Genomic DNA, 20143 nt, shown 5'->3' with positions numbered 1-20143 from the left:
CCGGTCTCATTTGTTGGTCATTGTCGCCATCGACGGAACACCGTCGCCTTGGGGGCATTCTGTTTTGTTCGTTTTGTTTTGCTCCTTCTCTCTCGTTTTGTGTTTTTTTTAATATTCCTGCATACAGTTGCTTTAATTTAATGTTTCGAGTTGCATTATTATCGGCATCGATGGTTGCGTTTTTCATCGTTCGCTCGTTCATTCGTTTTCTTTTCAAAATTCCATTCCGGAATTGCAAGGTACGTTTTTATTTCAAAATTCCTTTAAGTTTCTCAAGTCGGCCATGAACAGAGGAGGACAAGAAATTCCATAGAGATGGATGAATGGTTGGATGTGTGTGTGCTGTTGGTTTAATGTGAATTTTCTATCATTAAAAGATGAGAAATGGATGGTGCTTGGAAAATTATTTAATGTTATTTCGTAGCTCTGGGAATGTGATAAGCTACGAGAAAGATAATCCAATAATTAGAGGCATCTGAAAAAATAAACCTTACGCAAAGGATGTTCTCACCTGATCCTTTTCCTTTTGTATCACCATATAATTTATTGACAGGCCTATTCAAGACTATAAAGTGCAGCTGCGGAACATTATTCATTGCTAGCCATTAGTAGACATTCGGCACTACATGAGGATATGACCCTGCAGCCGGATCAGATTTCGTTACGATCTACATCCGCTAACTGAGCTTTCATATTAATTAACTTCTTATGGTAATCTTCACAGTTATTCTTTACAGTGGAACTTCTTTCAGGCCTGCAATTATGTACCTTTCTCCACTCGGCGATTGCTGCTTCCTGACCGCTTGCCCGCTTCTTCCAATATATTTTTTTTTAAGTCAGAAAATTTGTCACCCAATGAGGATTCAAATTATACCCAATTCCATTGAAAAACAAAGTAGGGATTATTGGAGGCACCGCTATATGGAGGCAATCAGGGACGTACGCAGGGGGCGGCACTGGGGGCCCGGGTCCCCCCCCCCCGAAATGAAATCCTGTGTACGTTGCTGGAGGCTATACCTAAAAGTGTACCCATAATTTTACTAGAAATATCTGTTAGCCAATGAGCAAAACATTATTCATTGCTATTCATTATTAGAAAAATGCATTAAAATATTTTATTTTATTTCATTTTATGTTTTATTTAAAATCATAAATTATTTTTTAATAATAAACTTTTCATGTTGCAATGTTTCTTTTAAATGTTTTTTTTTATATTTTTGGGCGATTATATGTTTTCTTTGTGTTTTTTCATGGAAATTTATCGATTTTGAACAATTCTTACTTGACTACAACACAAGAATATAGAAACCAACTACAAACTATAATACAAAACTATTATGAATATAATAAAATATTATTAAAAATATATTAATTAAAACTAAACTAAACCTGTCCATCAGGTTTTATAATTTCTTAGTTCACTCTTCAATCAGTTACATTAACATTGATTCCAGCATTTCACTTACATTCTATTGATCTATTACTTTTACAAATTCTATGTGTTCATTTTCATTTGATATTCTATAAATTAACCGACTTCTAAATTCGCAAAATATATGTAGGTTGCAGCTCAACAAGGAACAAATAAGAATATTTTCAGACATTACTTTAAATTTGGAGCTGGGTAAGGGTAATATTTTACGGTAAAGTTGACTTATTCCAAGGTCTATCATTCGTAAAAGAAAAGTTTGAAATATTCGAACACAGCCAAAAAAAACCCGAATATTGGGGGTACCGTTACTTCAATACCAATATTAAAAATGTTTTGGTAGGTGGAGTTTAACCTAAGAAGTTGAGTGAGATGCGGATGTAGATGGTAACAAATACAATCTGACCCGAATAGCCGTATCGGGCGAACCACCACACGCGTGCTCTCTCACGAGGGTAAATATCACTATTCTCTTACACACATTCAACTGAACCAATTTTTTTACGCTCTGCCCGACTCTGCTGTAGAGTCAAATCCACATGTAGTCAAGAACGTCTACTAATCGATTGATGTAGAACAGTGTTGAACAGAACTAAATTAAGAGTAAGTGCTTGAGAGCGTAACTGAGAGATCATCAACAAAAATGACTGACGCAAAGGGAGACAAAGAGAAAACGTGTTTGGCCATCACCGCTATCGTACTATTTTGTGCATTAGTGATGTAGAATGTCTGAAGAGAGAGAGAAAGACACACAGAACCCACTCTCAGCAGCAAGAGATACGGTGCAGAAGGATTTCATTTCCGACAATGGAGTACAGATATAAATTGGACATCATAAGGCCTTAATGCAGGTCATAACAACAATGATGGGGCATAATTCAGGCCCAGCTATGCCGGTCAAACGATATCCGCGATTGAAAGTTTGAGACCGAGTGCAGAGAAAATGAAAATCATTATGGTCCCCACCGTCTTCGGATACAATGCAGACGCATAGGTCTAAAATCTATGTGGTTTTCAAATTTTGGTAAAAAGGGTCTTACAACCCTCTCCAGATGAAGCTCATTTGAATAACCCATTTGGGTAACATTTTAATAACCTTTTAAATGCATCCCTTTCTATAACTGGGCTTTCAAAAGTAAACCATCCTCAAGTAGCTTTGAACATAATAATTTGCATTTAGACTCAATGAACTGGGGTCCTCAGAAGTACACCTTAAGCGGCTTTGAACATTTGAATTAACTTTAATAAACATGGTAACCGGAGCATGACGAACCACGCACTTTTGACATGCTAGTATCCTTAAGGTGATAGAAAATCGTGATTTTATTGATAGTGATAACCACGCTAGTACTATATATCTCGACATCGTAAACCTAAACGTAATTATTCCAAATAGGGATCTTGGCTCTCTACCTCTGTCTGGTTTGTCAATATATTCAGATGGCTCCAAGATGAAGAAGATACTGGTGTCTACTATGAGAAATTAACCATGAAATCTGTAAAGTTTCTCTACACGACGGATCGTTGATCTTTGTCGGGTTCCCGGACATAGTGACATAAATGGGAATGATCCCGAGGGGTCACAGTCGGTGAAATTACTAAGATATACTGCGAAATGTCAAATGTCAAAATCCATCGACGTATACCTACCTCACTGCCGTTACTAAGGGAAACAAAGATCAAACTCACTTTTGGGGTCATAACAGGGAACTGTAGAATTAGATCCTTCATAACCAATAGCGACAGCAATGGAGTGGATTACTGTGTAGGAAACAATCGAGAAGCTAATATGCGGATGTCCAACGCTACGAGCTAAATGCATCGAATGTATGGTAGAATAAGATTGATACTCTTCATTCTCACTAGATGGACAGGAAGGAAGCTGATTTTATACAGCTAGATGGAATTAAAAAAATAAAAAATTAGAAGAATGCATGAAATCTTTATTTAAATAGATAGTACGGTCGCAGAATCTTTGATGTATTGCGGTTCAAAACCGCACCAACCTGTGAATTATTCTGGACGCATGTCACTTGTTTTTAGTTGTCAAGTCCACATTGTGTTCTTAGTAGCCTTCCACTGTCTACAGAAACCGTACAAATTGTTGTTGGATTCTATAAAAGAAATAGAAGATACCAAAAAAATAAATTTCAACATAACTCCGGATGGTACCTTTAAAATTAAATTTATCATTTCTCTTCTATTAAAAATGAGATTTTGATGGTTGCAGGTTTTCGATATGTTAGTCAAAAATATTTATGTATGTATATTATTTTTCGTTAGGGAATATATTAAATTTAGTTGTGGGGCTTTAAGCAAAATCTTGAAAAATGTTTTATTTTACAATTTCAAATGAAGACAAAATATCCGTCTCATTATTTAGGATTTTCCTTTTAGCAAAAATAATGACGTTAAGATCACCAAAAATGTGTATAGTATTTTTAATAGTTTTAGAAGAAAAAAAATATATATATTTTTGAGCTGAAGGCAATTTTTTTTTAGAAAAGTTAGTTATGGTTTTTTAAGTAAATGATCTTTAATGAACATCAAATGTTCGACAACAAAATAATAAATGTATTTTGTTCTTTCTTTCATTACCCGTATGATGTGTATACTGCGTAGAATAAATGGTATAAACATTTATAACAACAGATTATTTAGTTTAGAAATAAAATAATTATAAATTAAAGCTGCAAAAAGTATATTTGTTTTGTTTGGACCACAAATGAAGCAACATATAAAATTTATTTTAATAATTCCTTTCCAACTAAATTTTTATGGATTTTACCGAATTTTATTCAGCTACCAAAGCCTTAATTTCTTCATTATATAGAACATATTAAGAATTATTTCCAGTTACTCTATAGGACTACTAATGTCTATTGAATACCTATATCCTCCAATAGACGATCTAGTTGCTCCCTATGACCACTAGCTATTCGATTGAATTGCATGTCCAGAAATTATGTTGATTTTTTATTGGCTTCTTACAAGAGACCCATAAAAACAGGATTCAGGAGAATGCAACCAAATTCATGGCACATTAAAAAAAACGATGGAAACAATATTATCTTTAAATAACCAACTATAAATAGCATCCCAGATTTCTACAAAAATTGTAAAAGTTGAACTCCCTAGAATTCTTCTAATGACTACAGAAGACACCAATACATAATGTAGACCTGACGACCTTTTATTTTTATATCCTACACAACTTTATTGTCAGGGTATTATAGCTTTTTGCAGCCCCAAAAGTTTGTAACGCCGCGAAATATTGGTCCTAGACCCACCTTTAAGTATACCGATCGTCATATCTCGACTAGCTAAGTCGATCTAGACATGTGTGTCCGTCCGTCCGTCCGTCCATTATAATTTGTAAACACGATACAGGCCACAGTTATGGACCAATCTTCACGAAATTTTGCATGTAGGATGGGTTCTGGCCAATGAAGACCCCTATTGTTTTTGGGAAAGATCGATTAATATTTAGGGGATGAAATGGACCAAATACTAAATTTTTGTCGGTTTTTCTGGTCGCTCCAGAGGCCGCAATTATGGCCCAAACATAGTGAAATTTTCCATGGAGAAGGGGATCAGGCCAAAGAATAAGCATTCCTGTTTTCATAAAGATCGGTCAATATTTAGTGCGTCAAATGGACCCTGACTTTTGTGTGAAAAATGACAAAATTTGTATTCTGTAGCATATATATTTACCCCTGAAGGACATAGACCCGAGAAGTTTATATTATATCCAAGAGGAGTGGTTGACCTTTAAATTAATACCAATTATATTGTTGTATGTGCTCGGATGTGGGAGTTACACCTAAATATTTACAGGTATCTCCGTATTCGTATATTATTTAGTAACCCATTATAACTCTAGAGAGAGGAACTATAGCGCTGATCGCTTTGAAATGTTCCATGAGGTTCCAGTTATGGTCAAGGACAACGCCTATAATTTTCGGTGATGATGATAATATTCGGAAAATATGTCAGTTTGAGGAAGAGTTGCTGTTTACCACTAATCGGGCAAGAGGGTGCAAATATCACGAATTATTGCCCAGGCTCGGAATATACATCCGCAGAAAATTTGAGTACCGTGGTAGTTGTGTAGGGTATCGTATGGTCGGCCCCGTCCGACTATATTGCTCCGCTCACTGGTTATAGAATACGAAGGTATTTTCAATAGAAGATAAAACATTTAATTATAAAACCTAAAGACCAATGAGTATTGAAAACCAGAAGCCTTCCAATGTCCATAAAAAACATACAATTCTATAGAGGGGGTACCATTTTCGAATACGTAGGACCCATTTTCGGAATCTATTTAGATTTATATTTTTTTAAAGTTCAAACACTTTAGGTAGCTACCAGTAGGAGTGGGTCGATAGGCTGCATCTGCGGATATTAGATTTGGAAAGTTTATTACGCGAAGTTTAATTCTTTCTAGGATCCAAGGAAAGTTTGACAAATATATTACGATTACGATGTGTGAAATTTTTACCAAATCGAATACACCATTCGCATTATAAAATATTTAAAACATTTGAAAATATGTACCCTTTGAGGGAGGAAGGTACCAGAAAAAGTGGACCAATAATTCTGACTTTCGAACATATAGTTTTTGTAAAAATATTAGATTTTGATGGGGAGGTACTACAAGGAGTGATCAGATATTCTTTATCTTCGAGGTTAATTAAGGCCTGAAAGAAACATGACGATTGCAAATTTTCAGGCTGCGTGTATAAAATATGAGTTTGAACATAAAGATGGTTAGAGGTCCCAAATCCTAAATACCCGATAAATTGGGTACCCATTTGTGGGTATTTACTATATAGAATCGCTAACACAACACCTTACAACCTATATGAGTGTTTCTGTTATCAAATCGATTTAAAAGTGGAAAGTTTTGTAATACTTTAAACGCGTGGGTAACTGGCGAACCACTTGACGCAGGCTGCCAAAATCTGGTTCACATGTTTTTAATATCAAAACGAAAATGGGTTCAGTTTTGATATAGCCCCCATATAACCGTACCTCCCGATTTTAGGAAATTTTACTTACTAAAAATTTTCTACTAGCCACACAATTAAATTGGCACAGACAGTTATCTATGGGTACCAAATATCCATGCACTTTGTTATCAATGTAGGTCTACGTCTTCTGGTAGCCCCCATACAATGGTACCCCTACCCACGTGTTTAAAATATTATAACATTTTAAATCGATTTGATAACTGAAATCCCGAAATAGGGTGTGTAAGATGTTGTATTACCGATTCAATATAGTAGATACCCAAAAAATACCCGTAAATGGGTATTTACCCTCACCATGGGTATTTACCAGGTAAATATCGGGTCTATTGGAACCAGGGATGGTCCGTATGACGAATTTTTAGGTTTTCGACTGTCAAAAAGGTGTAAACGTCGAAAACGTCATATACCTATATAAAATGTAGTAAATGTAGAAAACGTCATTTATTCGTATTAATATACCGTTATTTTCATAAATACATATTATTTTTACATATATCTGTCTGTTCCTTACATAACTAATAAAAAAAATTCTAAACTTTTTGGAGAAAATTTTTTTGAAATTGTATATGGATTTCAGTAAAGCATACGTTATTTCCAAATTCATTAATGGAAATAAATAATGGTTTTGGGTGGGTTTCCGACGTTTCTGACGTATGTAATATACGTCGAAAATGTATGTCATTTACGTCACTGTTTCTGACGGACCATCTCTGATTGGAACAGATTGAATTGAAACAGCTTTCTTAAAAAAACTTATATTTTCCTTCGTAAAATTAGGTAAATCAGCAAATGGCAAATTACTGCCACTTCGATTGGGAAATTCAGTTCTAACCTTGAAAATACCGAATGGTCCTACATATACTGAAAATGGATTGGACAATATCAAAACATAAACCATATATTTTTTACCCAACCTTTATAACATCGACAATAGGTCGTTATGAGGGCTATGACAAAACATATGTATATCAAAAATGTTCTGCGAAAAAAAAACATGTTCGATCATAAGTTTGACATTAAAAATAGCTGTCATAGTAATTTGTGATCAAAAGAAATGGAAATACCAAACAGTTACACTCAAGTTCAAATTTTTAATACCAAAAATGTCGCGTCAGCTTAGTTGTTTACCCATCAATGACATTGAGAACCCAAGATATGAAATAAGAGCCTATTTGGCTGAAAGTCGTGTTTAAAATTCTCAAAATACCGAATAAAAGGGGGTGTTCCATTTATGGGGTTTAGCCTCATTTTTGTATCAATATTGATTATGTTTTTGTGGGTAAAATTTCCCAAATACCGAAATTTTGCATATTCCTAAAAACTTAACGTTGTTGAAAATTTTTGGTAGAACGATTTGTTACCCAATGATACGTGATACTCACAGGCGGACTTCGAAACCCTAAGCACAATATTGTTTACGGAGAATATATCAAAAAATCTTTTATATGGCAGCGTTTAAAGTGTAGTGATAGTGCACTACATTTTGCACCCGTAAAACTGTTCTTCTATAGACAGAAGTCCTACGAACAGGACTTTAAAATTAGTATTTAATATTCAGAATTTGACGTTATTTCCACACACGGCTTTATGAATGAATCATGAATGTGTTCCTTTGACCTTTTATGTAAGCATTTAATATCGAAAAATAAATATTGTTTTCATATTTTGAATGCGTTCAAATTGGAAACAAATTGTATACAAATTTTAATTTCAATTCCCCTTCAATTTGTGGTCCATTATCGGTGTGCATAGGGAAACCTTAGTGTTTGTTGTTCTGAAAATAATGCCCAAAAAATAAGAGAGAAATGCATAGCAATTAGTTAGGTAAGGTGGTACAATTTAATTCATTTACTTATTTTCTAAAATAATTTATTTTTCACTTTTTTTTTTGTATTATTATTTTGTTTAATTAAATGGAACACAAAATGTTTTTGTTTTATTCGAAATGGCTTTGCAATTAAAAAAAAACTGTTATAATAAAGGCAAAGTATCATTTATCTGTCAGACCGTAATTTTGTTGTTGTTGTAATTAATAAATGGAAAATTATTTTGAAATTATACAAAATTGTTGTCTATATATGCTAATGATAATGTCAATACTGTAATTAAAACGCTATATGTTTTTGTTGTTGTTGGTTTTTATGTTTAAATGTATTTTTATGTATATGTAGGTGACACAAAACAGAAGGAACTTATTCGACAGGAGGATATTGTGCTCAATAAAAAATTAATTAATAATAAAAAAATAATTATATATGTAAGTAAGGAGGCTAGGCTGAGGAGTTGGGATCAGCTTGATTAAATTTGGATTTCAAGTGGGTCCGGTTTCACTCATCAGGTATTGTTCTAGGTGTATTTGAGTGAAAGGACCCATTATACTTTGGCTAATAAATAATAGATGACCTTAGTTTTCCTTGGCCTGGAAGTGGCTATAAAGCGAAGATAAAGTTCGGAGGATATAGGCATAGAAATCAACTCCCCAGCCCCTGATAATAACCAAAGCAATGTAATAACTTAAATTGGAAGCGCTTTTTCCTATGAATGAAAATCAAAATTACAAATAAAATTGGAAGTATATAATAAAGAGATTCCTTTTCTTTGGTTTTTACTCTTAAATGTTAAATATTAAATTTTAAATATTTTTTTCTGTTTATGTTTTGCAAAAGAAAACGTATTAATAATAAATATTTTTTTATAAGTTATAAACTAAGTGCGTTGGTTTTTGTTGTTGTTGCTGTTTTTTTCGGCTGAGTTAATTTCCGGTTTTTTTATTAATTTGTTTTTCATCATATTGAACAGGTTTTTGTAACATTTGTTGTTTCTTGGTATTTCCATAAATATTCCAAGTTCCGAATACCACCCTCCATTTCTCCGCCATCATCCTCCTCAGCATGGAGTTGTATTTTTTGGGGGTTTTTCATCTGAAGACTTGATTTCTTTGGTTTTGGATATTTTTTGCATTTGCATGATTTGGAATTTACACTTGCCGAAGTTATTCCATTTTCAGTGCTGGCTTACGTAGGAGCTCCTGCAATTTGGCCCTGGGTGCATCCACAATTAACATGTGCAATGATGAGAAATCCCAAATAATTGTAAAGTGGAAAAACATATTCGCAATGGCAATCAGATATTCGAAGAAGGCAAACCAACTGAAGGCTATGGGAAAGAAGAAAAATAAATTAGTTTGAAATAAATAAAATTGAAAAATAAAAATTAATTTTAAATGAAAATATTCATTTAAAATTAATTCTTCAGCTTCAGGTTTTTTTAAAAATACAAGTATGGATTTTTAAAGACTATATTTGAAGGTCCACAATAGGCAAGAATTCTGTGAGGAATGAATGACCTATATGGCGTGGGTTTTTATACCCTTCACCACACTGTGGTACAGGGTATTATATCTTTGTGGATATGTTTGTAACAGGCAAAAATAATCGAGATAGACCCATGGTTCCTTTTGACAATATGCATAGAATCACTTTCTAAGTCGATTAATGCATGTCCGTCGGTCCGTCCGTCCGTCTGTCCATGTTAAATTGTAAACAAAGTACAGGTCCATTTATGATCCGAATTGGATGAAATCTGGCACAGCTCTTTTGTTTGGCCCAAAGACGAACCCTATTGAAATTGGGAAAAATCGGTTCAGATTTAGATGTGGCTCCTTATATATTTCCGTCCGATTTAATGTAAATGGTGCACCAAAGTCCCTATTTATCTCTCGATTTGCACGAAATTTGGCACAGCGTAATGAATTAGGCCTAGAATGATGTGTGTTAAGTTTCCTGAAAATCGATTCAGTTTTAGATATAGCTCCCATATATATTTTCGTCCTATTAAAGTTAAGTAGTGCACCAAAGTCCCTATATATCTTCCGATTTGTACGAAATTTGGCACATCATAATGAAATAGGTATAGAATTATGTGTATTAAGTTTCCTGAAAATCGATTCAGATTTAGATATAGCTCCCATATATATTTTCGTCCGATTTAAGGTAAATGGTATACCAAAAGCCCTTAATATCTTTCGATTTTCACGAAATTTGGCACGGCGTAATGAATTATGTCTAGAACGATGTGTGTTAAATTTCGTGAAAATCGGTTCAGATTTAGATATAGCTCCCATATATATTTTCGTCCGATTTAAGGTAAATAGTATACCAAAGTCCCTATGTGTCCCTCGATTTGCACGAAATTTGGCATAACGTAATGAATTGAGTCTAGAACGATGTATGTTCAATTTCGTAAAAATCGGTTCAGATTTAGATATAGCTCCCATATATATGTTCGTCCGATTATAGGTAAATAGTGCACCAAAGTCCCTTGATATCCTTCGATTTTAACGAAATTTGGCATAACGTACTGAATTGAGTCTAGAATGATCAGTGGTGAGTTTCGGGAAAATCGGTTCAAATTTAGATATAGCTTCCATATATATTTTCGTTCGATTTAAGGTAAATAGTGCACCAAAGTCCCTTTATGTGCTTCGATTTGCATGAAATTTGACATAACGTACTGCATTGAGTCTGAAATGATGAGTAGTAAGTTTCGGGAAAATCGGTTAAGATTTAGATATACCTCCCACATATATATTTTCATCCGATTTTATGTTAATGGTGCACCAAAGTACATATATATCCTTCAATTTGAGCGAAATTTGGCATAGCGCACTGAATTGAGTCTGGAATGACTCACATTCCAGGAAACATTGACATGCAATAGTGAAGGGTATCATATAGTCGGTCCAGTCCGACTTTACTACTTTCCTTACTGGTTAAAGAATATTTTTCAAGATTGCACAATACCGAGGCCTGTTAAAGAATATTTCCTCAAGGTCCACTATATTTTTCAAGGACAGAAGGCGAAGATTTTTAAAGAATATTTTTTTAAGGACTCCCATAAGGCGTGGATTTATTAAAGAATATGTTTGCAAGGGTTACAACAGGCGTGAATTTTTTGAAGAATATTTTTCCAAGGGTTACAACAATGGTTATGGTTTTCAAGGGTTAGCCGAATATTCCCACGCAGTTGCGGTGATTTTCAATATAGTTCCATTTTCTAACCCAGCCCCCATATAAAGTTTCGCCTAATTTTCTGTAAGCGAACTCTTAATTAACACATCCCAATAATATCCACATCGAATTACAATTCCGCAAGTTCTCCTTCTCTCTCCCTCAACTTACCCAAAACGTGACAATAGAAACGATGCTTGGCAAAGAATATCAACAGGCCAATGGTACTTAGAATCGACATTGCAAACAGGATTTTCTTCCACTTGATTGAGTCCCGCTGTTTTTGTGATAGTTCAGTGTGGTCTTCATGGATGGCGCCATTCAATTTAATGGTGGCCAACATATGGCACAGCGAACATACCATAAATGTAATGAAAATCCGCTCATGAACAGCTGGAAAAATAAATAAAATTAATATCAAACTGCTTTAAAAAAAGGATTTCAACACTCACGATAATTCTCCCGATTCGATACATAGGTGACACCGCCCAACGATGCTATCTCAATGCAATTCAATATCCATATTAGTGTCACCAGTCCACCCAATTTGCCCACCTTTTCGGGTCGTTCCTTTTGCAGTTTGGCCAACATACTGCGATAATAGTTCTTGTACATGAACGCTATGGGTATACGTGGACCCAGATGTAAGGCAATGCTAAAACGCCAAAAATAACGTTGAGGACTAACACCGGTAATTGCACTTATTGAGGGTACAATATTGTAAACCTAAAGGGAGGTGGGGCGTGAAGGCGATATTAGAGAATTATAATGGACCTGAAACTGATTACGAAACTTACGCGACAATGTGTCTCATGTACGTCATCATATTGGAAGACATAGGCTGTAACGAAGCATGTAAATAATGTTGCCAGGGGCAAGAGGGCTGTTACCACACAGATCTGATGAAAACTTGTAAAAAGGTGTACACCAATATGGAAATCGTTTGTTGCGACTTGTGACTGTGAACAGGAGGAGGATGTTGGTGTTGATTCTTTGTAGGGCTGAAATAAAAAATATATATAAAAAATAGAGCAGTTAGAAAAATATATGAGAAACTCAGGAAAATATAAAAAATATTCCTAAAACATATACGTCTGGGTTGGGCATTGAAACAATATTATTAAAACCTCCACGCTTGGGTAAGGCCTTGATAAAAATGATTTAAAACATCCACACTTGTAACCCTTTAAAAATTCCACGCCTGTTGTAACCCTTAAAAAGAAAGCCTTTAAAAAATCCACGCCTGTTGTAACCCTTAAAAAAATATTCTTTAAAAAATCCACGCCAGTTGTAACCCTAAAAAAATATTCTTTAAAAAATCCACGCCAGTTGTAACCCTTAAAAAAATATTCTTTAAAAAATCCACGCCTGTTGTAACCCTTAAAAAAATATTCTTTAAAAAATCCACGCCAGTTGTAACCCCTAAAAAAATATTCTTTAAAAAATCCACGCCTGTTGTAACCCTTAAAAAAATATTCTTTAAAAATCCACGCCTGTTGTAACCCTTAAAAAAATATTCTTTAAAAAATCCACGCCTGTTATAACCCTTAAAAAAATATTCTTTAAAAAATTCACGCCTTGTATAGACCCTTGAAAAAATATTCTTTAAAAAATCCACGCCTTGTATAGACCCTTGAAAAAATATTCTTTAAAAAATCCACGCCTGTTGTAACCCTTAAAAAAATATTCTTTAAAAAATCCACGCCTGTTGTAACGCTTAAAAAAATATTCTTTAAAAAATCCACGCCTGTTGTAACGCTTAAAAAAATATTCTTTAAAAATCCACGCCTGTTGTAACCCTTAAAAAAATATTCTCTATAAAATACACGCCTGTTGTAACCCCTAAAAAAAATATTCTTTAAAAAATCCACGCCTGTTGTAACCCTTAAAAAAATATTCTTTAAAAAAATCCACGCCTGTTGTAACCCTTAAAAAATATTCTTTAAAAAATCCACGCCTGTTGTAACCCTTAAAAATATTCTTTAAAAAATCCACGCCTGTTGTAACCCTTAAAGAAATATTCTTTAAAAAATCCACGCCTGTTGTAACCCTTAAAAAAATATTCTTTAAAAAATCCACGCCTGTTGTAACCCTTAAAAAAATATTCTTTAAAAAATCCACGCCTGTTGTAACCCTTAAAAAAATATTCTTTAAAAATCCACGCTTGTTGTAACCCTTAAAAAAATATTCTCTATAAAATACACGCCTGTTGTAACCCCTAAAAAAATATGCTTTAAAAAATTTACGCCTTGTGTGAGTCCTTAAAAAATATTCTTTGAAAAAATTCTTTAAAAAACCCACGCCTGTTGTAATCCTTGAAAAAATATTCTTTAATATTCAGAACCCTAACAATGCGAACATTATTAACATTCGAAATATTTGCTTTCAATCCATCCTCTGCTACTTATGCTCGACATGCCTTGAAGAATATTCAAATATAACCATGACCCACATTCCTGTGATAACAAAGATGGCATCTGGTGATTATGAACGACTTAACATTCTTGCACAAAAATTATCCTTCAAGTGGGAATCCTTCTATTTCACGAGGACTTCGAGGATGGGAAGAGCGATGAAAATAATAGAATGCACAAAAATATGTCACACCATTATCAACACATGTTTATGACTTTTTATTATATTCACAATGGAAGGAAGAAAAGACCAAAGAAGACTAGGAAAATGCCGCCAATACAAAAGATTAAAATAGAACAAAAAAATAAATAAAGTCAAAGAGATGGGGATGCTTTACAAATTAAAACGGCAATGCCATTTGGGAAAAGGTGTAGCGGACTGGTCAGGATGGATGATAATGCGCAATGGAAGCATTTCGGATAACACAGGACAAACAACAAAAGTGGAAAAGATGACATTAGAAAATACAAATGTTACAGTCAAACAAAGATGGGGTTGATACAAGTGTGGACATATCCTTTTCTAATGAATGAACGTAATATGCCGTATTTGTATAAATGCATGTGTGTGTGTTAGAATGACAGAGAAAGGATGAATGATGGATAAGCAGAGAAAGCACAAGCTTAATGACCCTTTACGAGGGATATAAAAATAATTAGGGAATTTCGATATGTGACAGGAGTGGATTTTTTTTAATATTATTATTTATGGGTCCAGATTCGTGTAATTTTTTCATGAATATTTTTTCAAGGCCTTAAAAGAATATTTTTAAAGAATATTTTTCAAGGCCAACTGAGGCGTGGATTTATTAAAGAATATTTTTCAAGGGCCAACTGAGGCGTGGATTTATTAAAGAATATTTTTCAAGGCCAACTGAGGCGTGGATTTGAGGCGTGGATTTATTAAAGAATATTTTTCAAGGCCAACTGAGGCGTGGATTTATTAAAGAATATTTTTCAAGGCCAAACCAAGGCGTGGATTTTTTAAAGAATATTTGTTCAAGTCCTAACATAGGCTTGGATTTTTGAAAGAATATTTTTTTAAGGCCCGATTTTTTGAAGTCCTAACATAGGCATGGATTTTTGAAAGAATATTTTTTAGGGCCCGATTTTTTCAAGTCCTAACATAGTCATGGATTTTTGAAAGAATATTTTTTTAGGGCCCGATTTTTTCAAGTCCTAACATAGTCATGGATTTTTGAAAGAATATTTTTTTATGGCCCGATTTTTTCTAGTCCTAACATAGACATGGATTTTTGAAAGAATATTTGTTCAAGTCCTAACACAGGCGTGATTTTTTTTCAAGATTTTTTTTTTCAACACTTAACGCAATAAGAGATGATGGTGGTATAGAGTGTTTTCCACCTAGCCAAGATGAGGCCATAAAAGCAATTAATCGGCTCAAGAACAATAAAGCAGCAGGAGCCGATGGGTTACCAGCCGAACTATTCCAGACCGGTGGTCAGACGCTGGTCAGGAGCATGCACCAGCTGATTAGTACAATTTGGCTAGAGGAATGCATGTCCAATAATTGGAACCTCAGCATCCTGTGTCCCGTGCACAAAAGAGCAGACAAGACGATATGTGTCAACTATAGAGGAATTAGTCTAAAGTGCTATCCAGTGTGCGGTGTGATCCAGTGTGATGCCAATGGTCAATGACATTATTGGACCATACCATACCTGGAAAATACATCATTGACCAGATTTTCACTCTGCACCAAATCATGGAAAAAACACGCCATGTCTACGTTCGATAAACGCCATGTCTACGTTCGGCATTCCTGCAAAATTAATACGGTTATGCCGGATAACTTGAAGTGGCACAAGGTTAAAGTCGAAAAGGGCATATCGGAGCCCTTCAATACCGAACGATGATTCAGACAAGATGACAGTTTGTCGTGTGATCTTTTTAACATCCTGCTGGAAAAAGGTCATACGAGAGGCAAATGTGAACAGAAATGGCACTCTGTACACCAAACAATACATGTTACTCGCCTATGCCGATGACATCGATATAATGGGTCGAATATTGCGAGCGGTATCAGCCACCTTTGAACAAATTGAGAAGGAGTCTGCCAAAGTGGGTCTGGCAGTAAACGACGAGAAGACCAAGCTGATGTTATCAACGCGCAAGACGTCCAGTAGACTTGGACCAACTGTGGAACTTGAGAACTACAGCTTCGAGGTAGTTAAAGATTTTATATACATTGGTACCGTCATAAATAAAATGAATGACATCAGTTTTGGGATCAGGAGCATCAGGATTGTGATGGCTAACAGATGCTACTATGGTCTAAGTAAGCAGTTTAGAAACAAGGCCACCTCCCGTTAGACCAAACTCACACTTTACAAGACGCTGATACTACCCGTGCTGTTATATGGATCTGAAGCATGGGTACTTGCGCATGCAGATAATGCAGCTCTTGGGTTGTTTAAAAGAAAAAATCTCCGAAAGATCTACGGGCCGATCTGCGTCGACGATGAATATCGGCGTTTGAATGAACCACGAGCTCTACAATTTATACGCGGACAACGACAAAGTCAGTCGTATTGAACTGCAGCGACTACGGTGGCTAGGCCATGTTGTGCGAATGAATGAGAATGCCCCAGCTCAAAAGGCATATAAAAAACCAGTAAGGAACGTATTAAAGTCGGACGGGGCCCACTATATGATACCCTTCACCACTATGGGTATATTAAACAGGACTATTAACATGAAATTGAATGAAATAATATTTGTGATATTTATCTAAATGTGAATCTACCTAGATCTATCCATAAAGTATGTAAATCGACTTCAAACAAATATAAATAGGTCATATGCTGGGCTATGTCTCTACTTCTAGAAAACGCAACTACGTAATTTTATGCTCAATTTTGTACGTTGTGTAAAATTTGATGTCAATCTAACTAACATGAGGAGTATGATGCCCAATTAACTTGAAATCGGGCGAAAATATATATGGAAGCTCTATCCAAATACTAAGCGATTTCAAGCAAACTTGTCACAGGTTAGGTTATACTAATTTCAGAACGTTTTGTTCCTATTAGTTCCTTGTTGCGTCAATTACTTAAAATCAATCTATATTAAAAGGGAGCTATATAGAAATCTGGACCGATTTTCTCGAAACTTGGCAGACATCATTCTAGGCTCAATTCAGTACGTTACGCCAAATTCCGTGCAAATCAAAAGATATATAGGGACTTTGGATTTGTTAAAAAAACTATATATTATATCAAATCTGCTTCAAATTGGCAGACATCATTCTAGACCTAAATGATTAGGTACCAAATTTGTTAAAAAATATATAGGGATTTTTAAATCGGTTAAATATATATGGGAGCTATATCTAAATCTGAACCGATTTTTCCCAATTTCAATAGGGTTCGTGGATTTGTTTCAAAAAATAAATTTTTTGTTTACAATTTAACATGGACAGACATGACAGAAGCGTGGACATGCATAAATCGACTTAGAAAGTGATTCTATGCATATTCTCAAAAGGAACCATGTATCTACCTCGTTTCCTTTTGCCTGTTACAAACATATGCACAAAGACATAATACCCTGTAGCACAGTGTGGTGAAGGGTATAAAAGAAGGCCACGAATTAGATGGAAAGACCAAGTAGATAACAACATCTTGGAGCGTGGTCTTTCAAATTGGAGGACATGCGCACAAGACCGACGCGCTTGGAAATCTTTTTTAAGCTCGGCTTATGGAAGAATCGCTCTGTAACAAGCCAGCTATGTAAGTAAAGTAAGTAACACATGCGTGGAGATAGGTGTGGATTTGTTAAAAAATAATTTTTCAAGGCTTCAGATGGGCGTGGATTTGTTAAAAAATAATTTTTCAAGGCTTCAGATGGGCGTGGATTTGTTAAAAAATAATTTTTCAAGGCTTCAGATGGGCGTGGATTTGTTAAAAAATAATTTTTCAAGGCTTCAGATGGGCGTGGATTTGTTAAAAAATAATTTTTCAAGGCTTCAGATGGGCGTGGATTTGTTAAAAAATAATTTTTCAAGGCTGGATTTGTTAAAAAATAATTTTTCAAGGCTGGATTTGTTAAAAAATATTTTTTCCAAACTTTTTCAAGGCCACAGACAGGCGTGGATTTTTTAAAAGATTTTTTTTTTCAAATTATTTTTAAGAATATTTTTTTTTTAATAAAATAAAACCTGTTGTGGATGCCGACATATATTCCTTTCTTTTTCAAGGCCACAGACAGGCGTGGATTTTTTAAAAGATTTGTTTTTTTTCAAATTATTTTTAAGAATATTTTTTTTTTAAATAAAATAAAACCTGTTGTGGATGCCGACATATATTCCCCCAACTCACTCAATCCACCCCTCGTTTCATACACATGCACAAACGCACGTAAAATGTAAACTCATGGCTGAGTAAATGGTAGTAATGCTTAAGGGTGGCAGGGGGATGATGTTGGTGGTTGTTTTTTTTTTCAAACGATGATGACAATGATGATGACTTGTTCTTCGTTTCAATTACTGAATGGCAAACAAATTTTAGCAACGTAACAAAGTTATATAATTTTAAACGATACAAAATACAGATTTTTTCAAAACTTACCTCATTTGTGGTGGTTTCAATTAGTTTTGTATTCTCTGTATCGGCCTTATCGGCATCTTGTTGAGCTGATGATGTTTTCGATTTTGTGGAATCTTTTAGATTTGTACTGCTGCTACTGCGGTTGCCGCTGTCCGTTTTGGAAGTAATACGTTTGCCACTGGTCACACGTGAATCACTCATGATTTTTAATTAATTTTTTTATTATTATTTTGAAATTGAAAATATTATTTAATTGCAATTTGATGCAAAAAACACAAACTATCTCTCTTCCTGTGATCCGTACACACGCAAATTTTCGTTCAAAAATGAAAATCTTACGCTCATTCACTCACTCGCGCACACACACACACACACATTTGCCAACAAACACCCACGATAGATTTTAGGACATTTTCCACTTTTTTGTTTCTTTTTCGTTCCGTTTGTTTTTTGCGTTCTCTTTCTATCTCTTTATACTAAGTTTACCGTTCTGCTTCTTCGTCCTTTTTTGTTTCCTTCTCTTCGTATTCTTTAATTGATTATATAAAAATGTATTTTTAGCAAGCCAATGGGAAAATGTGGATTTTCTGATTCCTTTCTTTTATATTTTGTAAGATTTTCTTATTTTTTTTTTAATTTTCAAAACATTCGGTTTTATTTTTTCCTCTTTATTTCTTTTGTATTTCAAAGGTAGTTTGGTTTTGTGAGTATTTCCTTAAAATTCACAATAAATTTTATTTCACACACAAATTTTGCTCGACGCAGTACCGTTGCGATGTCGTGACTTTTGCAAAGGAACCAGGACTAAAATGTCATAGAATAACGGTAAAAAGGACATGTCAATAAGATATGCTGATTTGATAAATAGGGTTGCCAATGTTGGATATATTGGAAGTAATTCCGTGTATGAAATTGAAATGTAGATGGCGTTATAATGAAAAACTGTGATTAGAGTACAGTGAGGTGTAAAATTATTTCGAGATTTATATGCAAAAGATCATGCAAACTAAATTGAAGCCGTAACGAAAAAATCTATATTTCACATTATTTTGTAATTTTTATGCATAATTATAACCACTGCCTTATGGTTATGTAATGATGGTGTATATACATTTCGAAACGATAAAAAATATGCTTCGTCGAATTTTCGGTTTTAGACACTATAATTCTTTGATTCAAATCCATTTCAGATATATTTGGAGTCGATATAGAAATTTCCGTCCATCTTACGGGCGCTGCTCACAATAACACTCGAAAGAAGTTAACGTTTCAGTCCAAACGTCGAAATATTGCTGTCAATTTTAAATCAAGTTTGAAAATAGCAAATATAGGTTCACTTCTTCTGGTACCTTCCACACAAAATAGTCAAAATTTTGTCAAAAAAAATAATTTTTTAAATATTGAAATCTGAGTATTCAATTTCCTCCAAGAAATATATGTACAGGATGAGATGAAAAAAAAAACTGCAACCAACTTCAGACTGTTGTCATTTCTAAGCCACAGCTGTTAAAATTATTCGAGTGACAGCTCATTATATTGTTTACAAGCGTACAAATAAATTTTTACCATCGCTCGTTACTGTGATACTGTTAGCGTAGCCCGATGTCAAGGAAGTGGACGGAAGAAAACAGGAACGTCAGCACAAATGTTTCATAAAGTATAGAAACGACTTGATCGAAACACGCGT

General features: G+C 34.4%; 2 protein-coding genes across 2 annotated transcripts in view; one reads left to right on the top strand and one right to left on the bottom strand.

Annotated features, from left to right (window-relative positions):
• The window catches only part of LOC133329525 (AP-1 complex subunit gamma-1-like), a gene marked incomplete at its 3' end in the record, with an annotated part of 142701 nt that overhangs the window by 69221 nt on the left and 53337 nt on the right, over window positions 1-20143 (top strand). The window lies entirely within an intron of this gene.
• On the bottom strand, window positions 9458-18657 carry LOC133329494 (post-GPI attachment to proteins factor 2-like). The gene is made up of 5 exons (XM_061537970.1): window positions 18478-18657; window positions 12272-12475; window positions 11927-12200; window positions 11646-11867; window positions 9458-9621 (listed from the first exon to the last, which is right to left on the bottom strand). Exons 1-5 carry the CDS (start codon window positions 18655-18657, stop codon window positions 9458-9460), a joined length of 1044 nt encoding a protein of 347 aa, XP_061393954.1.

This window comes from Musca vetustissima, unplaced genomic scaffold (assembly GCF_032173495.1).
Source record: "Musca vetustissima isolate MV318-11 ecotype Yass unplaced genomic scaffold, APGP_CSIRO_Mvet_v1 utg4128, whole genome shotgun sequence".
Taxonomy (NCBI): Eukaryota; Metazoa; Arthropoda; class Insecta; order Diptera; family Muscidae; genus Musca; species Musca vetustissima.
This window is presented reverse-complemented; position numbering and strand designations above follow the sequence as displayed.

Coding starts and splice junctions, on each gene's coding strand:
- LOC133329494 (XM_061537970.1), bottom strand. CDS start 18,657: ATGAGTGATTCACGTGTGACCAGTGGCAAACGTATTACTTCCAAAACG. Junction 12,476..18,477: donor TTGAAACCACCACAAATGAG/GTAAGTTTTGAA, acceptor TTTTTATTTCAG/CCCTACAAAGAATCAACACC. Junction 9,622..11,645: donor TTTCTATTGTCACGTTTTGG/GTAAGTTGAGGG, acceptor TCTTTCCCATAG/CCTTCAGTTGGTTTGCCTTC.